The sequence below is a fragment of the Saccostrea echinata genome, unplaced genomic scaffold, assembly GCF_033153115.1.
Source record: "Saccostrea echinata isolate AGI-Se365-2 ecotype Australia unplaced genomic scaffold, CSIRO_AGI_Sech_v1 ptg000007l, whole genome shotgun sequence".
Taxonomy (NCBI): Eukaryota; Metazoa; Mollusca; class Bivalvia; order Ostreida; family Ostreidae; genus Saccostrea; species Saccostrea echinata.
The window spans coordinates 2,319,467-2,337,386 of record NW_026889756.1 but is presented as its reverse complement, the minus strand read 5'-3'; the positions used below and the strand labels follow the sequence as shown (position 1 = coordinate 2,337,386).

At 36.2% G+C, this 17,920-nt stretch overlaps 1 protein-coding gene across 1 annotated transcript in view; it reads right to left on the bottom strand.

Annotated features, from left to right (window-relative positions):
* Positions 1 to 17,920, bottom strand: part of LOC133180615 (midasin-like) — a 61,094-nt gene that overhangs the window by 34,882 nt on the left and 8,292 nt on the right. The window contains exons 15-49 of the mRNA XM_061315088.1: positions 17,780 to 17,892; positions 17,137 to 17,273; positions 16,806 to 16,910; positions 16,398 to 16,659; positions 15,856 to 16,121; positions 15,341 to 15,519; positions 14,954 to 15,045; positions 14,270 to 14,386; positions 13,796 to 13,942; positions 13,235 to 13,382; positions 12,615 to 12,894; positions 12,005 to 12,140; positions 11,496 to 11,771; positions 10,911 to 11,107; positions 10,442 to 10,611; positions 10,022 to 10,228; positions 9,394 to 9,599; positions 9,020 to 9,142; positions 8,415 to 8,612; positions 7,576 to 7,683; positions 7,238 to 7,348; positions 6,916 to 6,996; positions 6,370 to 6,606; positions 5,877 to 6,005; positions 5,561 to 5,750; positions 4,992 to 5,259; positions 4,736 to 4,852; positions 4,282 to 4,366; positions 2,845 to 3,117; positions 2,337 to 2,515; positions 1,750 to 2,042; positions 1,401 to 1,574; positions 1,142 to 1,275; positions 791 to 924; positions 18 to 316 (exon numbers count right to left, since the gene is read on the bottom strand). Coding sequence (XP_061171072.1) covers positions 18 to 316; positions 791 to 924; positions 1,142 to 1,275; positions 1,401 to 1,574; positions 1,750 to 2,042; positions 2,337 to 2,515; positions 2,845 to 3,117; positions 4,282 to 4,366; positions 4,736 to 4,852; positions 4,992 to 5,259; positions 5,561 to 5,750; positions 5,877 to 6,005; positions 6,370 to 6,606; positions 6,916 to 6,996; positions 7,238 to 7,348; positions 7,576 to 7,683; positions 8,415 to 8,612; positions 9,020 to 9,142; positions 9,394 to 9,599; positions 10,022 to 10,228; positions 10,442 to 10,611; positions 10,911 to 11,107; positions 11,496 to 11,771; positions 12,005 to 12,140; positions 12,615 to 12,894; positions 13,235 to 13,382; positions 13,796 to 13,942; positions 14,270 to 14,386; positions 14,954 to 15,045; positions 15,341 to 15,519; positions 15,856 to 16,121; positions 16,398 to 16,659; positions 16,806 to 16,910; positions 17,137 to 17,273; positions 17,780 to 17,892 — 6,171 coding nt within the window. The remainder of the gene's footprint in view (positions 1 to 17; positions 317 to 790; positions 925 to 1,141; positions 1,276 to 1,400; positions 1,575 to 1,749; positions 2,043 to 2,336; positions 2,516 to 2,844; positions 3,118 to 4,281; positions 4,367 to 4,735; positions 4,853 to 4,991; positions 5,260 to 5,560; positions 5,751 to 5,876; positions 6,006 to 6,369; positions 6,607 to 6,915; positions 6,997 to 7,237; positions 7,349 to 7,575; positions 7,684 to 8,414; positions 8,613 to 9,019; positions 9,143 to 9,393; positions 9,600 to 10,021; positions 10,229 to 10,441; positions 10,612 to 10,910; positions 11,108 to 11,495; positions 11,772 to 12,004; positions 12,141 to 12,614; positions 12,895 to 13,234; positions 13,383 to 13,795; positions 13,943 to 14,269; positions 14,387 to 14,953; positions 15,046 to 15,340; positions 15,520 to 15,855; positions 16,122 to 16,397; positions 16,660 to 16,805; positions 16,911 to 17,136; positions 17,274 to 17,779; positions 17,893 to 17,920) is intronic.

The window sequence follows — 17,920 nt, the reverse complement described above, 5'->3', positions numbered from 1 at the left end:
GCAAGCAATATTCGTACCATGTGCAATTCCCATTTTCACTTCAGACAGTGGATTCATTATTAATGAAATGAGTTCACTCCTCCTGTCTAGATGCAACTTTACTTTGTACTTGGTAATGAGGTCAGCAGCCTCTCTATGGATTTCAGACAGTTTACAGAGGTCAATCAAGGTCAAACTATCCTCAGCTTCTTTCTGGTTTCTGTAAGGAGGTGGGTGACCATGGGAGTTCTGAAACCTGATGTAACAATCTGTCTCCTCATATCCTGACAGCAGAATCTCCCCAGCCTTGTGCAGATGTGGAAAACTCACCAGAAACCTGAACGGAAAGGGAGAGAAATACTGTTCAATGGATACAAAATCTCTGTGGTTGTCACAGTGTGGCAGAATTTTATGTACAGTTCAGTCAAAATGCCAAAATCAATAAATTATCAAAAATAAAAGACATGAAAAAAAAAATCCATTTTTGTCTTTTAGAAAATTTGATTTAACTGAATTTAACAAGAATTAAAATTCTTTTTAATTCTAAATACAGTCAAACCTCGTTATCTTGAACTCGATGGGAAAAAACTTCGAGATATCAGGGGTAAAAAACTTAAAGAATAAGTGGTTGGGACTTCCAAATCACTTCGACATATCCATGGTATTAGAGATATCAGTGTTCGAGATACCAAAGTTCAACTGTACTTTTCATTGAATTAAACCAAGTATAATCATGCAAGTCATGTATTTTAAATCTTTATAATAATTGTAAACTTAAAAATATATCATTTTACTTGACTCAGTTATTTACCTGTCACCCATTACAGGCAGTAGTTTGTCCTTGACCCAGGAGTAGAATAGAATGACCTTGTTAATGTCATGATCATGTGTGTAGGTAACCAAGGCCTCCCTCATCCTAGCAACCCAAGAGATCTTGTCCATCACCTAGCAACAAATATACATCGACTTCATTCTTTTTTTTTTTTTTTTTTGGATTTTAAGCTGTATATACATTTCAACAATGCATATAAAATAATAAGTTTTTATAAAACTAAAAACTTGAATCTTTTAAAAATTGTGAAGTGAATAAGTGACTTATCCTCTTTGCACAGAATCATAATAGAAGGCAAAACTCAATAACACATAAATATTTTTGACATGCCTTAATTACGTATTGTAGATCCCTGTCCTGACCTAGATGGCTGAATTGTTGTAGGATTTTATCCGTCTGTATAACATCTATCATCAGATTCTCAAGGATCCGATAATCAACATCAAAACTCTCCTTGCTCCCTTCTAAAACAAATCCATGATCAAAATTATTTTTGTGTACCACAAATGCATGTACATGGATGTGTAACATTTACCACATATTTAGAGAAGCAAGCAACTCTCTCGTTGCTTGGTAGACATTAACCTACCCTCTAAGAATTTTTTCAATCTGTCCACCTGTGGAGCCCCCAATGATAATATCCTACTGGCTTGAGACACCAGAATGTAGAGGTTCACAGCCCACACATAACTGCCTCCCCCACTGACAGACCTCAGAACCTGGGGGCAATGATGAGGATCCATGTAGTGCTGTCTTATATCAGCTGCTACAGAGGAAATTAGTGTATTTGGAATTAATTCAACAAAACCATTAAATTATCTTACTTTCTGAACTTTGTTTGCTGTTATTCTTTTTTATGTATGACATTATACAACATTTTTAAAAGTATTTCCGAGAAAATTTGGAAAATGTAGACATTGCCAACACTTGAAACTTACTGTTATCAAATTTTCTGTATTTCTCCAGTGCTAGATTCTTTACATTGTTGAACACCTGTCCCATGACATCCTGTACCAATTCGAGGTGACCTTTTGTGACATCAAGCAGAGGAGATTTTGACCTTGACCTACTCAGTACTTTCCTATAACTCTCAAACATCTGCTGAAGGAGCAGGGAACGTAGTGTGAGTGTGTCTGGTGTAGAGAGGTCCACATACAACATAGAGGCAGACAAGAGACTCTGCCATGTATACAGGTCATGTGATTTTCTTTCAACATTTTCAGAAGACAGTCTACAATATAAATCCATGAAAATTTAACAAACCTTTAAAGAGACCCAAAAATATTAAACAGCAAAAAGAACACAGCTTACTTATTAAAGTGAGAAATTCTTAAGTTTATGCAATGCAGCTGAAGTCTTCAAATGAAGATTTGTAATAAAATATTGGATGAGTTTAACTTTTTAAAATTTTAACAAAGCACCTCTTTAATACATTGCCAGTTTAACAACAAAGTTTAAGATATTAAGAATGCTTGTCTGTATAAGGAATATACCCTTATAATGTTTAATTTTGACATTTGTTTACCTATTTATCATGTCCTGTAGTATATTCCGTATCAGGGCACTATGTTGTTGAAGGTTGGCTGAGAATGTGTCCCTGACATGGTCAGATACAGGACTAAGGGGGATAACTCTGTGTAGATCAGAATCAGACATCTCCAAATCACAGTCCTGGTAATGTTCCTCCAACACTGATGTAACATGCTGTCACAAAGAGAAGGTTATAAGTTAAAGACAAATGCTACATAGCATAAGGGAGCTGTGATCCATATGGACATATCAAGTCACAATGGGTCAGGATAAAGGAGTAGATTATAAGCTCCATAATAACGGCAACATGCATACTAATGTTGCTTTGGTCTACCCTAATTCAAAATGAAAAAAAGCTTATTTCAAACAATATATTGACAAAACCTCTATCCTCTTTATCATGTTATTCAGATCAAATGGATAACTTAATATAGCAGCAGAAGTTATTTATGCCAGAGTAAAACTTTGATAAAAATTCACAGTACTGTTATTCCATCACCCACCTTTCTAGTTTCTGTGTTATTGATGCTTTTAACAAACATCTCTTTTGCCGCCCACTTGACCGCCTCCCCTATTGCTATCCCTCTGTCTGTCTGCTGGACAATGGTCATTCCACACTGTAATAGCTGTAGAAGGTGTGGCCTCTCTCCCTTTGGTAAAACCTCCCTCATGTTTACATACAGAGAAATCAACCAATCAGACACCTTCTTACATTCTACACCTATCCCATGAAGCATCACTATCATATCCTGCTTTGAATAGACATTTCCTTCTTCCTGAAAGAGAAGCAACTATTACACTAAACTTGAGAAACATAAAACACCTTGCTAACAAATAATTACATGTAATATTGTGAAAGTCAGAAACTGTGGAAATATTTACAAATTTCAGGAACAGAATAACTAGATGCTGGTTATCCCCAACATTTCTAAATTATCAGTGACTAGTTTTACACTTAATTACATGTATTTTTCCAGTAAAAAAAATTCTTAGAATTAAATAATAATTTAATTCTGATTGTAACGTGCCTTTTGATTGGATAAAAAATTTACTTTATATGGAATAAATTCGGTTGCCTACATCACAATGACCTGCGTCAAAAATGTATCGATCCGCCTGACGTTACATTAATTTTACAATTTTGTACAATTTGAAGTCATTTTTTAAGGGCATTGCCAATTGTCTTTTTTCTTTCATTAAATGTCATTGAATAAAAATTAAATTATAAGGAATGAATTTGATAGCTACCAAATTTATACGGTATAAAGTGGGTTGGAACAGTTTACACTTTTTTATAAACCGCTTCGTGGTTTATGCATGAAGCGTAAACTGCCCAAACCCACTTTATACTGTATAAATTGGGTAGCTATTAAGGTCAAGATCTAGTAAATGAAAGGTGCCTTCAGATTTCTCAAATTTGAGAAACAAGTTCTTTCAATGATCCTTTAGAAATATAGCTTGGCGAAATTAGGTGTATCGGGGCATAATTTTTCGGTAAACTCAACGAAAAAAGATACTTTAAACTGTTATTTTCAATGAAAATTGAAGGAATTCAGGTATAAATATGGGAGTTTTTTCCTTCTCAGAAAAAGAGAATGTATCAATATTGCCTACAGTCTCTCAGAAAACAGTGTTTCATATCTTCTTGACCTCTTCTTTAAAATGATATTAATTTGAATATAGGTATCGGAGTTAATTTTGACATGATTTCAAATTGAATTCCATGAAAATGTTTCATTTTCTGCATAATTCTATAATAGCCGTAAAGTACGGAAAAAATTAAGTTTAAATCAATTATGACGTCATAATGGATCTAGCGCCAAAAAGATAGTCTAAACTCATTTACTAGATCTTGACCTTAAATTCATTTCTTAATTAAAGAAATTTTATGAAATCAATACAAGGAAAATGCCATTAAAAAAGAGTTAGTAGTTTCTTACCTCCCCTGGGATATATATCTCCACTCCTCTGTTCCTCATTGCTCGGGAAATCTCACCAAACTTAGGGTCCATTGTTAAAAACAGTCTAAAAATAGACAATATCATATCCAGATAAGTACATGCAAGTCTAAACACTGGGAAATTGATCACCAGAGTACGTATTTACACACATGAAAAATGGAGAGATCTAGATGAATAATTAGTAAACACTCTTTCTAAAATGTGCTTCTATTCATCAATACATAAAGATAGCACAAAAAGGTCCTCTCAATGTATTGCTGACAAGGCAAAACTGAAAGAACTTTGGAGACAAAGTTGTATAGTTATGTGAAATTAAAATGATATGAGGAAGTTATCTCCCTTGCTTCACTATTGTATGGTTTTCTGATAAGAAGTTTGCGTGTGGTCTAATACTGGGGATCTCCCTAGCTTCACCATTGTGAGGTTTACTAACCTGAAGTTTAGGTGTGGTCTAATACTGGGGATCTTCCCATCAATCACTCCTCTCTCATTGATAGACAGCACACCATGGGGCTCCAACAGGGCATTCAACCGATCTAACACCGATGCACTAATTTTAAAAAAGTCCATTTCTTAGTATTTTACTATTTATGTTATAATATACTGTAAATGTACATTGTACACTTATATTAAATTCCATGCAGGCATTCTTGTACATTCAGTGCATATTAAATACCAGAGCTCCTTACTTGCAAAAATTAACATTATCAATCATTAGCCACTCCCCATTCTGTAAGGCCTGAACCAACAAGCTGTCAATCCATTCAAAAGTCCCCGCCCCCTGTCCTGCCTTCCATTCCTCCAGACCAATCAGAGCCTTGGATCTCTTCTGCTGTAACCTATGGAAGGCCTCCCCTAGCTGTGCTGACCCTGACTTGACCTCTTTGAACACCTCCTCCAGGGCGTTCACTCTCTCCTGAAGCTGGGCAGCCTCCTCTGTTGTTGTCAGTTGTTTACCTACACACAATATGGCAGTGTGATTCTCATGATAAAAGGCAGAGCAGATAAAACTAATCTTCGATGAATAATTATGTAGATGAACAACATTGTATAAGAAACCCAGTATTCATTAATTATCAATTTCTTATTCAACATCACAGGTTAATCAAATATATACTTCATTTTCAATATATCTGTACCAGAAAAAGCTTACTCTACATAAACATTGATATAATTACTGAAACATTTTGTCATCAGATCTACATGTATTTCCCAGACCCTCCAAACTTTCACTCCCATTGGCATAACATTTTCTCACCTTTGTACTTTTCCCCCACTTTTGTGTACTGCCCCCAGACTTCCGTCAGTCTACCCGCCTCTTTTATCCTCTCCTCCCACTTCTGGACCCTGGATTTTATATCATGGTTACCAAGGAGACAGTTCAGCAATAAGGTCATGACCTCTTCCATCTCTGTAGCATACTCTTCTACATGCATTTTCTTGTCTGCCTGCAAGGGACAAAACACTTCATTTATTAGTCTGTAACACATTTATTTAGTGAACACAGTTTTCAACTCCCCCGCCCAAAAAAAATAGTATAAATAGAAAGATGTCCCCATCTGCCTTCAGCTTACCTGTTCAAATCCCCCCAGTAGTTCTGTGGTATCCATTGCGCTGTTTGTAGCTAAAACATGGAGTCTGTTTCCAGTCAACTGTGACAAAATCTGTACCAAGGTTGACTTTCCGCTTGATGGACCACCAACCTGAGAAAAATGTTCCCTGTTAACTTTCAATTTTAGCTCCTTCTTATTTATCATTCATAAAAAGTCAAGAAATTAATCATACTATACAGTCACATACACATTCAAGTGTATTAGCACTTGTTAATAGATACTTTTTCATTCCAAAATATTTAAAATTTCTTTGATTTAAAACCAACTGAATACAAAGGAGTTTGAAAAACACTTAAATTTTCATCTTGAAGTTCATAATTTGTTTAAAAAACATTTTTTTTTTATAGTTCAATTGTTTCTTAAACATGTTCCAATGAACATTTTATTTTTCAGTTTCTACTATCATGTTCTAAATAAATATACATGTATCACTACACATTCTGCCACCACATACAATTATACTCATCCAGTTCATCTCTACAATCTTCATTATCGACTCCAGGGGCTCCAGACAGTGATGGAGGAGGTACAGGGACTTCCTGGCCTTACCCCTGGGGGAGGGGGCCTGGACTTCAGACCGAGGCAGACAGGAGTGACCTACATGGACATGGGTGTCCGTGATAACCACCTGTCTGGAAGAGGTGTAGGCAGGTCTGTCAGGGGAGAATACTCTGTCATACAAATCCAACACCTACAGTAAATGTCAAGAATGAATCAGAATTTGTTATGAAGGCAAAAGTGAACTGGCATTGAAAATACATAAATTTTAAATCTAAAATGATCTAAACTAGTTTTGTACATAATATTATTTTCATACTTTCGAAAAACTATTGACTATTTCCTGTGTGAATAATTTGAAATCACATCCTTTAAAGAATCACAGTCCTGTATATTCCATTGATTTCAGTTCAATAGTACTTATACTTATGCATGTATGTCACATTTCCAGAAGAAGACGACCATTTGTTTTAGCTTAATGCTGAAGTCTATTTATAGATACCCTTTGTTTGTCCTCCATTGTCCTCATTCTGACCCTGTACAACAGTCCCACAAACTCTCCAGGGTCAAGGTCATCTACAGTCTGAAAGAAAATTCATTAAATCAATCCAGATAGAAATACAATGTACATTGTAAAGTTTCTCTGACTATTTATAGCTACTCTGGTAGTGTGCTAACCTAGTTCATTAGCATTTCAAGGTCAATGTCTATCATAGGAATGTCAAGGTAACTTGCCTGTTTCTTCAATAAAAGTTCACAACACCTGTACAAATCTTACCTGTTGGTTCTACAGAAGAAGTTTACACCACCTGAACAAATCTTACCCGTTGGTTCTTCAGTAGAAGTTCACACCACCTGAACAGATCGCGGAGGTTGAACTCCCAGGGTCCTCCCCTCTGACCCCACCGACCCTCAGCCACAGTCTCCTGTTCTATCTACATGTACAAACAGTTTGTGACAATCATAAACTGTACCATTTAAAGTTGTAGGAAAAATAAGAGACCAAGAGAAGGAAATTAGTTTCCTCAGGCAAAAACCAATGTTAATAAAAAAATATATGTTTTATGTTTAAACAATGGGTTTATCTCACAAATGTTAACATTTAAATGATTGATCAGCAAATACCACTGCAACTACATCATGTGCTTTATAGTGTAAGTACCTTCATGTTGAATGTAACCATATTAGATAGGATGTTACAGGGTATATCTGGATATGTCCTGTGAGCTATAAATAGTAAGTCCTTGAAGGTCAATGGTTCTATGTAAACCTGAAAAAAAGAAGAAATTTTTATTCTAGCTTGCTGTATAGGGCTGTCACGAATACCAGAAATAACCGAGAACCGCAGTCCAAGTTGTTCTGTTCAGTTTTGGTTCCATTATTCTGGATTTCGGTTCTGATCTGGTTTATATATTAGAGTCTGTTCAATACAAAAAATGGCGTCGAAATCAAAGGAATGATGACGATAACAGTGATAAATAAACATCACAACTGAAATCTACTTCATTCCATGACAAAACACTTGTCACGGAAGTATTAGATAATCATCTAAATGAGCAGGAATGGTCAGGTTGTGGCTTATAGTAGGCCAAGTAGTTCTACACACCGATGTCTAGACGTTCACATGTTAAGACTTGTTTTCAATGTAAATTTAATGTAACAAATAAAGATTTTTCAAGTTAAATTCATGAAATTAAGGTTTAAAATATATGTAAATAACTGAACCGAAAAACCCGAAACCGAACCGAAAATTTACAGAACCAACAGGACCCAAAAAATTTTGGAACTGTGACAGTCCTTTTGCTGTACCAGCTATTTAAAAGACAACTTTTAGAGCTATACAAAGATTCTTCATTAAAAAAGCACATTAAACCTTTTTTCTTGCATAGGATAACATGGATACGAGAAGACATACAAACGTACTAGTTTCAAAATGAGACTAAATATCAAAACCTCTGATTTCAATTGTTACCCTTCAATGTTGCTCGTGCTCTAGCATACCTGTGTGAATCTGTTTAGAAAAGACCGAGGTAGCCCCTTTCTGCCCCCTCCCTGGTTTAGGGGGTTCTGACAGGCAAATAGCCTGGTCTTCTGATGCTGGATGTGAAAGGTTTTGGACAGTTCCGGGATGAAGACCTCGGCGCGGTGGTCCAGACAGGCATTTAGTCCCTCCAACACGGACTGGGAGGCCAAGTTCAACTGTATCACAAATATTGTTATATATCAAATCTTTATCAGTAGATAACTTATTTTATTCTAGGGTACTTAAGATTGTGAAATGTGTGCATGAAATGACAAGAACATTTTTTTACAATTGGATATTTGATCAAGAGATCTAACCTGAATGAAAAAAAAAGCTAAACAGTGCCAACAAAATGTTTTAAAATTAAACATCTCTTTGCCAAACTCACTGCCAATACCTCACCTTTTCAAAATTCCACATAAAAGAATTAGTTTATAAGCTTTAAAAGAAAATGAATGGACTGCTACAAAAAGGCTTATTTAAAGAATACATGAATCTTTTTAAACTAGAAATCAAAATCAATGCAAATATAGACATGTAAATTTAAGATGTCCAGAGTGTAATCTATCCCATGAGGCCTTACCTCATCCAGTACAATCCAGTGACCTAGTTTTAGGGCCCTGAGTAGTGGACCGTCCCTCCAGGCAAATCTCCCCCCTTCTGCTCCCTCCACAGGTAAATCTGCCCCAAACAGGTCCGTTACATCCTGTCATAAAATACTACACACTCAAAAGAAATCAACAAATATGTCACATAATGGAATGACTTATTTGTACACAAGTTTAATGACTGCATAAAATAAATGTTAAATGTGAAAACCTGTACATGTGCTATGCTATAAATTCCCAGTTTTACCAAATTTCAAAGTTTCAATAACACTTTTATACCATTTTTATATCCAAAAAATTCCATATCGGACACAGTCAAAATATGAATTTTCTTTAGTTCATGGCTCACCGTTTGTTCTGATAAATTGATGCGGACCAGTTCCTTTCCTGCTGCTTTAGCGATGGCGGCCACCAGACTTGTCTTCCCCACCCCTGGAGATCCCTCCAGAAGCAAAGGGCGGGGCAGCTGCAGACCCCGCAAGACTCTCTGGGCATTCACACAAGTGGTAGGAGCCTGGAGGGCATATTTCTCATCCAGACCACTCTCAAGCACACCTTAACAAATAATAACTGAATTTCACGCTACATGTAAATGTACCATGAAACAAATTTACATGTAAATAGTACCATTTAATTCATATGCATTATAAAATTATTTTGCAATTTGCATATACTGTACGGTATGCACTTATTCATGTATATTTATATTCATTTATATTGAAATTGCTTGCCATATAAAAGTAATTTGAATTTGCTTGCATATTAAGCCAGTTAAATATTTGATGGAAGTCAAGGCAATACTTCCTCAGCAATAGCAGTTTTTATAAAAGTTCATTCAAAATTACACTGTATTCTGGAATTGAAATATATTTCATATTTAGCTATGCTATTTGTTCATTCAAAATTACACTGCATTCTGGGATTGAAATATATTTCATATAATAGCTAAGCTATTTGTTACCATAAGAACTCAATACCTCGATCAATGCTGTATGGCCAAACACAAAACGCATCTGGTGTCACTTTCACTACCCCCTCAAAGGTCCCAGAATTCTTGTCCAATAGTCCAAGAGATTTCAGATCATGTGACTGGTGAGATATTTGGTTGATGAGATGTAGGAGATGTGAGAGAGAGGCAGATCTCAGACTTGCGATATCTGAGTCACGACCTCTACTGGTGGTTCCTAGTTGAACAAATAGTCAACTCAAAATAATTTTACATGCAATACCAACTGACCCAAATAGAAATTCTTATAAAAGATTTACTTTTCTAAGACTGTTACTTGTAAATGAAAATTACCAACAGCAAATGCTACAAATGCACTCTTATGACATTTGTTAATTGAATACAATGAGTTATTGTTAACATGAAAATGTAGCCAATACAATCATATTACCTGCTCCTAGTCCATCAAGAAACACCAAGCATGCTCCGTGGATCAAGGCCACAACTGGTTCTAAATGGTTATATCCTGGTTCTGTCTCCATGGCGTCCGGTGTTATTTTGATTGAGCAGACATTGATGAAGTTGACCCAGGACAGGATGTCACGGATACTCACAGTACACCTAAAATTAAAACCACACTGAGATACTGCACGCCTAGAATAAAACCAGCATTGTTTTCCCCTCATCATTACTAAAGTTTTAGTATGTAAAGCCATGAATATTAATATTGGCTTACAAGTAAACCAAACACCCTCTAGTTCAATCAGCATTGCCAACTCTAAAGTTAGTCTAAAAGCATCATTACCTATTGCTGTTTCATTTACTGTTTTTTGCTTGATTTACAGACTTTAACAATGAATGTGTCAAGATGTACATTGTACATGTACACAGAATCTAATTAAATAAACTGGTATCCTCACCTTTTCCCTAGATCGTTATTGGTGAACCAGTCCACAAAGTCCATGATGACCCGACCCACTCCACTTGTCCCATCCTCCTGGTTACCAAGGTGAATACCAGGTGACAGGTTGTGCTCAATGATGCGTATCAGGTCGGCTCGTTCACTGGTCTGAGGACACCAGATTTCTGTGAAACGGTTTCTTAGAGCTGGGGATAACTGTTTGGTACAAAAATTTAAGTAAATTTTGTACCGGAAATGTTATTCAAGTAGTATATATGAAGCCGATGGTTGAAAATATTTGTTCAATGAGATATATAGACTGTGGAATAATTTCAATGGGGGTCACTGTTTATAAGCAACCAACAGTTTCTAGGGAAAGTACAATTTTGGTTTACTTGTTTATATAAAGTATTCAATGAACCTATACAGACAAAGTTATTGTTCTTAGGAATAAAAATTTATGGGTACAGGTGAACTACACAAGTCAATGAACATTGGACCCCATGATACTTCAACAGTTACATAATCTACTATAGACTAATGACAGATAAAAGATACATGTATGTAATTTCAACAGTCTATAAATAAATAGCCAATCAGTTACCTCTTTTTTACCAAAGTCCCCGCCGGGATTCATTGTGGAGAACACCTGAAACCTGTCAGCCGCCACCACGATCTCAACCTGATTCCCCCCTCCATCCTCCCCGCCCTTCTCAGCCAGCAGGAGGGTCCGTTCAGGTTCCAGCACACTGTTCAGCCGCTCCAGAACGGAGTCGTCAGCCAATGAGATCTCGTCAATAAGAAACATGTCCCCTCGTCTCATGGCATTGACCAGAGGACCATCCACCCACTCAAACAACTTCTTAGGACCGCCTGAATCCTTAAAAAAATTCCTTAATATGCATTCTCTCTCATACTTTATTTCTTTTAAAAGAAATCTGTTTCAATCATGAGATTGGCAAATACCTGAATAAGTTACTGCTTTAATTTTAAATTTGCAACAAATGAAATTTCATAATCTTTTCTACCTCTAAAACCCAGGTGGACATAAATCCTACATGTTGTTAAAAATCAATGATTATTTGTAATTGTAAAAGTTGTATGAACTCATACCTCCTCGCTGTAAGACCGACACGGTCGAAGTCCTCCCAGAAAATCGGCACTCTCTGTGTGAAGGTGACAATTGATGGAATGTAGGTCAAGGTCGTGTAACTTGGACAACAGCTGACAGATGGTTGTCTTACCACAACTAAATAACAAAAGGATACAGGAATTTTTATGCATTTTAAGTTGGACATTATGGTTCTAAATGTTGAAATGAATGTCATTTTTAATTAGTAGAAAGAAAAATTAGAGAAATACACTGTATATATATATACAGTTGAACTTCATTTTCTCGAACACCAATATCTAGAATACCAGCAATATCTAAAAGAGTTGGCAGTCCAAACCATGGTTTTTGATGATTTTTTACACTCATTATTACAAATTTTTGCATATCTTGAAGGTTTAATTTTAGTCCCATTGAGTTTGAGTTGACAAGGTTCGACTGTATGTTAAAAGATGGCACATCTTGGATATGACTTAAGGTCACTGAGCTCAATTTATTTTCCATATAAACCTTTATTTTTCATTTCAGGCAATAATTCACATTTAAAATAAGCTCTAAATGAAATTTTCAGCTCTTTTTCCCTGAGAATATGGGCTGTGCATGCTGACTTACCCAGTTTCCCCCACAAGAAGGACAGGTTCTCTAAACTGTACAGCGTGACCAATCAGAACTGCCAGGCGTCTCATTCCGTACGTCCACTCAATGTGTTCAAATCCCGCCGGTGAGTCTCCCATCACCCTCTTCAGTATTGACACTGTGGTAGGTGATGTCTGGGAGTTCAGCGTAAACAGTTGATCAGGGTCAACAGTGCGTTTGAGATGCTTCTGAATCACTTCCTGTACAATGGCTGCCTCCTCCGGTTTTCTCACTCTGCCCGCCAGCAACATGTAACCTGTACAATAGGGAGATGGTATTTACTTATGTAGAAATGATAATTACTGTATCCACAAAACAAATGTGAACATGTACAGTGAGCATGTACTTGTCTGTTGATTCACATTTTTCATTTAAACAAATCAAACTTCAAAACAGTTTTAATCTCCTTTTCTTTGAAAATTATTGTCTGAACTTGAGTTTCTTACATCATGTAATGAAGAGATCCATGTATTTTTATATTTTTTTTATTAACCTTCTACAACATCCACTTTTCTTTGAATTATGCACGTATTACAAACTAGAACAAGTGAGATTATCTCCCTTTAACGCACTACAGCAGATTATTTTATACAAACCATGGTCAGCCATGTGCTGGTCCCAGTCATAAAACTTCTTCTCTAGTTTGACCTCTTTGCACTTGTACCTATCTGCCCACCTAAACAAGTCTCTGAGGGTCATGAAGCCCTGTTTCCCAGCGAATACTCCCGATCCACGTCTTCTGGTCTGTAGTAAAAACAACACAATAGATTAAAGCTGGATCCCTATCAGTCTATCAATGATTATTCTTCATCTTCATGTACAATCTAAAACTTTTTATTCAAGAGATTATAGAGGGAATTCACTTTCATTATGTATTTCAGTTCAGATCTTACCATTGTATAATTATAAAGAATTTTTTTTCAAAAATAAAGCATTTAAAAAAATATGTATTTCAATGTTGCATAGAAAGATTTTTCAAATTTATACATTTATGAAATTCTTCCTGACTAAAATCATGCTTGTGTTAAATAATGTGAATTAATTTAATTTGAAGTATACCCTGATAAACGTATGTACCACAAAACAGACAAAAAGAAAACATTACTCACATCCTCAAATATTTCAAACAATCTACAGAAACAGTACACAAACTCTACCTGCAGATCTAACATGGCTGCCACAAGTCGTTTGGTGTAAGACAAAGGTAGATCACATCTCTGGTGAAGGATTGTCTCAAGCTCAGAACTCGGAATCTCATCAAAATGGAGCTCAATAAATCGGTTTCTGAAGGCTCTTGACAGAATCTGTAAATAATGTATAAGAAAATACATCTGGTAAAAACAATCAATTGCTTTTTAATTTATTTCAAATCTTATTTGAAGATCAAGCTAAGAATTTCACATACAGAATTAGAGTACATTTGGAAGGTTCAAGTACATGCACATGTAACACTCAATATTTTCTTTTTGTCAACAATTATAATCATGATGATCCTGTCAAAGAACAATCACTTTTTCATGTACTGTGTACATGAAAGTCTCAATATACTGTAAGGTCCCTACCTTAAGTCCCCCATATAGTCCTGGGGGTTCTGTGTGGCAAACAACATTGTCTAAATATAAGTTCCCTACCTTGCGTCCCCCATACAAGCCCGGGGGGTTCTGGGTGGCAAACAACATAAACTTTGGGTGAGCCTTCACTGTTTCCTGGGTCTCAGGGATGAAAAGTTCTCGATTGTCATCCAGAAGCTGAAATATTCACAAGATCAGACAAATGACACAAGTGATTTGATCAAAAAGTTTAGCATATACAAGTCATGTATCGTCATGTACACTGAAGACTGAATAAAAGTACAAGAATAGGGAAATTTTATAACAATCATTATCTGCAGTATACAGTGGGGCTATCATAATCTGGGTGCCAATAATCCGGATGGTTTACCTTCTGGACGAAATTAGAAACAGAACAGAAATCAGAAATTAAATTTTACATTTACCAATTATAAAAATTGTTTCAGTAGTTTGAACAAGTCAGTAATCTAGACAATTTGTTTGCTAAATGGGATCAAAAGCATTCAGATTTACAGGCTTCAACTGTAACCATTATATGGACTATACTGAGATACAACACGCCAAACTCATAGCTTTTTAAGAGTTTAATTGATGTTGGTGTTGATCCAGGCCAGGAATAGAGACCCCATTACCTTGTTTAGGGCCTCAAAAATCATCGGTCACAGTGGCAACTAGATTTAGATTTACTACTTTATTAACCATAGATAGCAGTGATCATTGAGATATAGAACTGGGAGACATTACCCTGTTGAGGGCCTCTAAAACATCTGTTGGAGCCAGGTTCAATTCATCCAGTATGATCCAGTGTCCCTTCCTCATGGCCTCAACAAGCACACCTGTATAAAAAAAATACAGTTAAAATTAAAACTGTGAAGTCAATGCACACCAAATGTCCAATTTACAGAGAGAATAGAATTATAATATGTACAGATTATCTGTATATGACAAAAATAAAAATATTCATGTATTTTTCATTGTGAAGTATTTTATATCTGATATAAAATACTTCACAATGAGAAATACATGAATAGTTTTATTTTTGTCATGACAGGTTTTTAGAAATTAAAATATCACAGTGAACTTACAAAGACAGTAAAGGGGGTATACCTGTATGTATCAGTAGGTACTGACCTTCTTTGAACACGAGTTTGCCTGTCTGATCTGCTGAGTAACATCCCACGTACTCCTGTAGGTCTGTGTGTTCATGGTTGTTCACACGTACACACACATTTCCACTGCTCTGAGCTAAATAATTCACCAAGCTTGTCTTACCTACTGAGGTTTCTCCCTGGAGCAGAACTGGGTGTTGTCTATATTTAGAAGACAGAAAAAACATACATGTACATGAGAGTATGCTTCTGAAAATGTCAGAGTTCAGATCTAATTTTGTTTTATGTTTCATAAATTTTTTTCTATTAGTTTCTGTTACCTTATCAAAATATTTGGATATACAAGTGATAAAAAAATTCAAATAAAAACTGCTTATTATAAAGAAATTTTTCATATACATGTATGTAAATGTTCATTGTGTAATAGGTAAACAATGACTGATAGAAATACGCTCATTTGTAAAATCTATAGAAAGACCGGCATCGAAATACACTCATTTGTAAAACACCAGCAAGCTAGTGACACTAAAGACCTACCCTGCTGACACAACCCTGGCCAGATCCCTAAGATTAGCCCTGACTGAGGGTGTAAGGATGTAATTACTGGGCACAGTGGGTGTGGCCCTGCCTTTTGACACCCAGTACCCCTCAAACTGTAGACACCCTCCCTCTAGGGGCTCCCTGATCCCCTGCTTCAGGAGGGACTTGATGTTGGACTTGCCCACAATGTGTTGCGTGATGAGGTTCACAACCACGGGGTGAGAGGCTCTATCTAACTGGGTCAGGAAACTCAGGCAGAAACCCTGAAAAATATTTAATTAAATTCGTATGCATTGCATATTTTCAATACCTATGTCTTATACAATTAGGTACATAAATTAAACATATTTACATCTAGTTACAACATATCATTTTCTCCTATCAGTAAGAGAAATTTAGAAAAAATTTCAAAAACAAACATTTTAAAAAAAAAAAATTTGTTAACAAGGCATCTTTGAGTACATCTTATTCTGCATCGCTAGTGATTATGAAAACAGAATCACTGGATTTTAATGACTGTAAAGTTCTATCTTCCCTACCTCATACAGGGACCTGGACACTTGTCCACAGGGATTAGACGCCGCGAACCTCAGAGCCCGACACAATGTCCTCAGACTGAAGTGTGGCTTGTGTCCGGTCCCGTCCATCAGTTTGTCTACCGCTGCTTTCTTCACAGCAAGGTAGAACTTGACGATGCCCTGGATGTGGGTCGGGGTGAGAGAGAGGGAGGAGAGATAATCACTGACCAGAATCCTCAAGTCTTGTTCCTCCTCCAACTCGTCCACATAAAACTCTGTAAACCTGTGTAAAGTAACATAAACCTGTGTAACAAGTAAAACTCTGTAAATCTGTGTTAGTTATACAAGTAAAACTAAGTAAACCTACCAGATATGTATAACTCATAACTGTATCGGACACAACTATGACCTCATTAACAATTCACTGACCTGTTTCTGACACCTATAGGTAGATCTTTCTTCCCCACGTCTGTAGCTGGATTCATGCAGGCAAATATCCTAAAGGTCTCATGCCTCTGTATTGGGGAGATGTCACTTCAAGTCAGGAAAATAAAACTTTATATACATGTACATGTATGTACAAAATTTTACTGCATTTCTGATGAAAAAAGAATATTTGAAGAATAAACGTGTATGTTTTACCCAGTCTTCATTAAACAAATTGAGACTAACCAGGATATTTACTTAAACGAAACTTCCTTCACACAATAAAGTCTTATGAATGAGACATGAACTTGAAATAGGCTCTGAGTCCACTCACCCTCTCTCTGTGAGTACAATCGAGCCTTTAGTACTCTCCAGTAATCCACTCAAACACTCCAGAGTCTCAGCGGCTGCTAAGTTGATCTCATCCAATAACACCCAGTCTCCCTCCCTCAGAGCTTTTACAAGTGTGCCCTACAAACCATATCATGTATAGTACACAGGTACCTACCAATATAGTCACACTCTGAGTTGTTGCAAAACATACAATATCTGAATTTACAAAAGGCAGATCCAGGATTTCCAAGGGAGGGGGATAAGGTGAGGAATAACTTTCAAGTTATAATTTTTATAGCACAAGCTTTATATCAACTTTGAAAACTTAATTCTATAAGCTCCACTAAGTGCAGTGCCCCTCCACTTTGAAACCTACACCATGCTGTCAACTGGTATGCAGAAAGAACTGTAATTTCCTACTAAATCTAGTGTAAAGTTACCATGTACAAGTCTGGTAGGTATATACAAGTTTAAAGACACATAATTGTTATACAATCATGTATTACAAGTTCAACATACACTGTTCATGTACATGACTACCTGTCTAAATTCTACCATTTGATTTACAGGAAATGACCCTCCCCATTACTAGTGGATTTAAAACAAAGTACAAGAGCTCCTATTATAAGTCAACATAGACTCACCTCTATAAAAGAGAAGGTCAGGGCATTCTCTGACCTTTTGACCTGCAGTTTTAACCGTTTGATTCTGATTTTTAGATTCTTCCACTTGGTGTGCAACTCAACATTAAGTTTCCCTGTAAATGAAATAAATGTCTTCAAAAA